Consider the following 6,000-nt stretch of genomic DNA (forward strand, 5'->3'; position numbering starts at 1 on the left):
CCGAATGCTTTGATGGGTCTGTCTGGTCCACATTCCCGAATCGATCTACTAATTGATCCGAATAAGATTATCCGGACCCACCCGTAAAATAAGATCCTCTTCTTTATTGATTACCCGAGAAGGCAAACATGGATCCGGATAAAACCCGAGGCTTGGACGAGTGAACACTCCTAGTCCTAATTGCTGAGGCCATGGCTCAACTGAAGTTCATCTTCAATCAATTGTGCGGCGTAGAATGAGATAGGATTTTAGGCCCACTCCATTTCTCAGTCCACACAAACCCCAGCCAAAAATCCCCTGAAAATAAAGAAAAAAAAACACAACCACAGCAGAAGAAGAGAGTGCACAAAGAGTTGCAGATCGAAAATTCGTTACTGCGAAGATAATCGCCATGGCGAACATGATCATGGCCTCCTCCAAAGCCCTAATCACAGCCTCATCCTTCCCAACTGCGTCGACAACAAAACCCAGACTCCAACTTTCCCAATTATCTCACCCCAAGATCAAAATCTCAGAACATCAGCATCGCCAGATTGTCTCATTGTCCTCTTCCCTCAAATCCACGGCAGCGATTGCTGCAGCCTTCTTCGCCGTGGCGCCGCCGTCCTTCGCAGCGGAGATAGAGAAAGCGGCGTTGTTCGACTTCAACCTTACACTGCCGGCGATCATGGCGGAGTTCTTGCTGCTCATGTTTGCTCTCGACAAGATCTACTTCACTCCGCTTGGGAAATTCATGGACGAGAGGGACGCAGCGATTAAGGAGAAGCTTAACAGTGTCAAGGACACCTCGGGAGAGGTGAAGCAGCTGGAGGAGCAGGCTGCAGCTATCATGAAGGCAGCGAGGGCTGAGATATCGGCGGCCTTGAATCAGATGAAGAAGGAGACGACTTTTGAGGTGGAGCAGAAGCTGGCGGAGGGAAGGAAGAAGGTGGAGGCAGAGTTGGCTGAGGCTCTTGCCAATTTGGAGAAGCAGAAGGAAGAGACCATCAAATCTCTGGACTCTCAGATTGCCGCTCTCAGTGATGAGATTGTCAAGAAGGTCCTCCCCATCTAATGTAATTCCCTTTGACTCATCTCTTTTGTTCTTTTTTTGATGATGAAATGAAAATAGGTATATTTGTTTTGTTAGATAGTTTTCTGTGTATTCAATCGGAGAAAAATTGAAACTCCTGATATTCTCTCTCCCCTCATAATCATTTCAAGTGAAAGGAGGGTAAATGATGTTTGTATTAATGAATATAAGGTTTATTAGTCAACCTCTTAATTGCAATTTAGTGTTGTGTTGATCTGAATGAAACCCTTCTCTTGGCATGGTCAGTCAATAGTCATAATCATTGCCCACAAATTCTTGACTCAAAACACTCAGTTTCTAGGGTAAGGGAGCTACTTTTAGTTCTTTATACCCATGTAGAAATGGAAAAAAAAAAAGCTAGTTTCCATTCTATTGCCAATAATCAGTAGATTGAACCAATGAAAAAAAAAAAATATCACTCTAGGGTGTTAATTCTCTAACCTCTGTCTCAACTTCAGGTTAGAGTATCAAATTACTAGGGTTTCTTACAATTGGAGAGAGTTTGGCAGTCAGAAAGCATTCCAATTGTTTGTTATGTCACCCTAGTGAAAGTAACCCAACTTCATGTTCTTTCCATTTGGCAATTTTTGATCAATTGGCACTTTGTCATGCGGGGGAAGTAGCCATTTCTCCTTTGTTATGAAGATACTAAATTTGTATAGCATAATTACCATTTGGGGCTGATATGAGTCATTACATAAATGACTAAATGAAAGAACCTTATCAAAGAGCTATCTGAATTTGCCATGTCAGCCTTTTCGAATTCTGGGTGCTCTAATTGCAGCCATTAAGGTATTCAAATAAATGAAAACATCTATTAACACATGCTACATAATCTTTCTCTGGCATTTCTAATGGAAGCTTTCTGGCATTGCCACTGCCATTGTTGTTCTAAGGGTTAGATAAAAAACAAGCAAGATATGGTTCCATCTAAGAGTTTAGACAACACCGGAAGGCAAAGTAGAGGCTTTCTCAAAAAGCCTGCTCTTCAAACAGAAAATAGAATCAGGTTATATTTGAGTCTGTGGAAATGGAATTAGCCCAAAGCAACTAAATTCTGTTGTTCTGGATTTTATGAAACCTAATTTTGTCAAGGCAAATTTTATGATGCATGAACCGACTGTATCATGAAGCAAAAATCTTGAAAAGTGACACAGTTGAATATTTAGCGTTGATACTGATACATTGTTGAAGTCTTTAATGGTAAGTATACCTTGTGAAACGTTAACTAATGAAAAATAAATAGACGATTGATGTCTTTAATGTGATTGGTTGGAATTTTGATTTAACATGCAATAAATGCATTGTAGTTGGACTCTTTTATCAGTTTTTCAAGTAGTTATACTAAAAAAAGAAGTGCCTCGAGAGGAATTACAATTTTTAGGTGTTATTCTCCTTGAGTAATTGACTCGTATCAATTGATAAACACCCAAACCCAAAACATTGCAGCCATTGACCCAAACTTTGTCCATTTATCCTGAAATTTTGTATGTTCTTGGATCAAATTTGGTTTGGGTACTAAATCTCTAACTAATGAGGAAAATTTTGAGTTTTTAAAATTTTTATTTAGGGGATGTTTGTCACCATTGCCGTTTTTCAAAACCAATTCCACACTGGTGCTAGATAAGCATTTGACCTTACCAGTCGAAACCCTTGTTTGGTTGGTCATTTTTTAAGAAAACATTAAAAAAATGTTTTGGCTGAAAAATGCTGTAAAATAGTAATTATAAGGGAGAATGGAACTTATTGTTCGGTGCTTTTTGAAGCTGAAGTGCAACAATGTTGCAAAACCGGTACTGATAAGTTGAGAAATGCAGTCTGAAAATGGGTTGAATCATGCCACTTGGTTACTCTCCTTAAAACCATATTTTTCCTCAATGGTGTAGTCGAGTAATTGCAAGTCGGTTTTCAAGATGAAACAACCTACAAGGCTTCTGGTAATTGTGCATTCGTTTACCAGACCTTCGCAAATCACCAATGGAAAATGCTCATATATCTTATAGGCGATGGATAGGATGAAGAGGAATGTGGTTGTGTGATGTTTTGTTCTGTTCCACCGGGTTGATTAACACTCTATTTATAGAGTGCTCTCAGTCACCTGTATGGACAGTACATAAAAGTGTTCTTTCAGAGAGAGATCTCTCCAGAATAATGTGCAAGGCACCCTATTTGAAGAGACATACAAAGCCAAAAATTAAGAGTCACAAAAGAAATCATTTTTAAAAGTAAAAAACAAATTAAAATAATTAAAATGGTTTGAATCCAAATGGTCAGACGAGAAAAAGATAAGGTGTGGTGCACACGTACCCATAGAGAGAGCAAGTCTAGTAATATACTCAAGTCCAACTCTTTTTCCAAGCAATATGGGACAATAGGTCTTCACATGTTTTTAAGAAAGACTACAAGAGGATAAAAAAACAAAATCCAATAAGGACAAAAACAAAAGGAACCCTCCAAAACAAGAACCCAACAAAAAACCGTTTTCTGGAAAAACGGTGGTAAGAAACACCTTACCAAACAAGAAATGTTATTTAGCATTGCTGCATCTGCTTAAGTGGCAACAACACTACCACGATATGATAATATTGTGCAATAAATTAGTAAATCTATGATTCTGGAAAGATATAATAATAAACTACTGAAACCATATCTGAACTAATCATCAATATGAAACACAATTGGTTCCTGAAACATCTCCCCCACATATATTTTGTCATTCATGGGGAATGTTCCTAACACATATCTGCAATGTAGTGTAAAGATGGTGTGAGGTGCAAATCTGAATTCCACCAGTACAGCCCTCTTTGAACTGTCAAATATAGGGACTTGGTTTATCGCTCTACCCACACAAACTGAACCAAACAGAGGCATAGAAGCCTCATTTTCTTGACCACATCAGTCACATGGGACAAACTTTTACTCTATGTGCAAAATGATTTAAATTGGTATCATTGTCACTTCTACTTACAAGTTTTAGATTGATCAATACAACATTTGGTACTACTGTTGTTTCTTAAGGAAATATCAAATTTGGTGTTTTTAATATAAATGTCAACACCCAATATAATGCTCATATTTTTTTAGTGGGAGTAGTTATATGATAAGGCAAATTTTCTAAAATTTGTAGTGACCAACGGAAGACATTGCAAGTAGAAGTTGCAATGGTACAAAATACAACCTTTTTGAATGATAAAAAATTGATTCAGGTGATTTATTAAATAAAAACCTAGAATTGATCTTAGATTTAAGGGAAAAACAAATGCGAAATATTCAACAACCAGGATCAATGGTGACAATAAGATAAAAAGAGAAATAGAAGAATAATAAAATTTGGCATAATAGGAGATTTCAAATTCCAATCTCAACCAACATCCTCTTTTATTAGGAAAAAACTATGATGCCAAAAGACATGATACGAAAAAGCTTTGACCAATCAAATTTAGATGAAAATCCAAGTAATTAGTTACTATTTTTATGATGCCGGTCGATAACCCAAAAAATTTATCCTATCCCACCGCCATTACACTATAGTTGTAACAAGTAGCAACTGATTGGCTACCGCATCTTAGATGTTGTGCTTTTATGGTACCATCTTGGAATCCATTAAAAAATATCAAGAAGAAATCAGCTATTCCATATGGAGAAGCGCTGGATTAAAATTGCGAAATCATGGCATTGTTCTGGTCCCCCTTTATGTTAAGGTAGGGCCATAATTCACAATTTTAGACTGCAATGTTCCATATTCTTGCACTAAAATATGTGTCAAATATTGTTTTGTACAAATAAATATCGGCCTTTTAATAGTCCGTTCCATCTCATAATTCATTTATTAATTCCCCAATTTATTTATCCACACCCCCTACAAGAGCATCCGTGAATTAAAAATTTCTAGTTATCAAGTACTTTCATTTTTAATTCTGAGGTTGACAATTCAAAATACAATATAATCAAAATGACCATCTAATAACCGATAATCCCAAGATCAAAATTTGTAGGCTCAAAGTACATTCGGATTAGGTGTCAATTCGGAATTGATGTCAATTTATGGACAGGTATGAATGCATAGATTATGATTTTTGGATCTTCTAAATGTTTATAGCTTTGTAGTGGAAATCAGAAATCTGCATTAGGCTTATTTGTACTTTTCCATTTGATTTATGAAAATGTAAGGATAGGTTCATTGTAGATTTCTGAATTTCAATGCAGACTTATAAAAATTCAAAATATCAAATACTCCCATTTTATAGATCAAGCACCTACCCCAACTATACTTTGAACCTAAAAATTCAGACCCCAAGTGTCATTCTTCCTTTGATTTGTCCCATTTGAATTAGATGTCAAATCAATAGGTTAAGGCCTTGTTTGGTGCACCTTTTTCACACGGGCCATCGGCTTTTTAGAAGCCTGGCAGCTTGTGTTTTAGTCTTCTCTTGTTTGATTGAAAAAAGATCTAGTTGCTAAAAGACACGAAAAGCCCATTTTAGATTATTTTTGGGAAGTTCTAAATGGAGCTTTTCGCCTTTTTTTTTAACTCATTTTCATACAAAAAAACACGCCTTAATCAAACAACCTTCAAGCTGTTAAAATCTTGATGCAAAAGCTCACGTCGTCTTTTGACTTTCAAAGCCTACAGAAGATTTTTCAAAAAAAGACTTGCCAAACAGTCCCTTAAATCATTAAGTTAGAGCTTTTTACAAAAAAGAAATAATAATAAAGTTTCATGAAATTGCAAATTCGTATATGTTTTTAAATATATTACAAAAACAATGAACAGGTAAAAAAAATCATTTTCCTTAACCAAATTGCCCCTTTTATAAATTTGCAAATCAAAAACGGAGGATGGCGTTACCGTTCATCGTCTTTCTCCTCCCCAAAAACAAAAACAGTAAGCTAAATGCCCTGATTATAATGTGTAGGTTGCTGGTAAA

The 6,000-nt window shown here is 36.4% G+C and overlaps 1 protein-coding gene across 1 annotated transcript; it reads left to right on the forward strand.

Annotated features, from left to right (window-relative positions):
* Nucleotides 1-214: 214 nt before the first annotated feature.
* On the forward strand, nucleotides 215-1,270 carry PDE334 (ATPase, F0 complex, subunit B/B', bacterial/chloroplast). Its single transcript, XM_010243258.3, has one exon. The coding sequence runs from the start codon at nucleotides 392-394 to the stop codon at nucleotides 1,052-1,054; it is 663 nt and encodes a 220-aa protein (XP_010241560.1). The 5' UTR covers nucleotides 215-391; the 3' UTR covers nucleotides 1,055-1,270.
* Nucleotides 1,271-6,000: the final 4,730 nt, after the last annotated feature.

This window comes from Nelumbo nucifera, chromosome 2 (assembly GCF_055504915.1).
Source record: "Nelumbo nucifera cultivar China Antique chromosome 2, China Antique-T2T, whole genome shotgun sequence".
In the NCBI taxonomy this organism is placed as follows: Eukaryota; Viridiplantae; Streptophyta; class Magnoliopsida; order Proteales; family Nelumbonaceae; genus Nelumbo; species Nelumbo nucifera.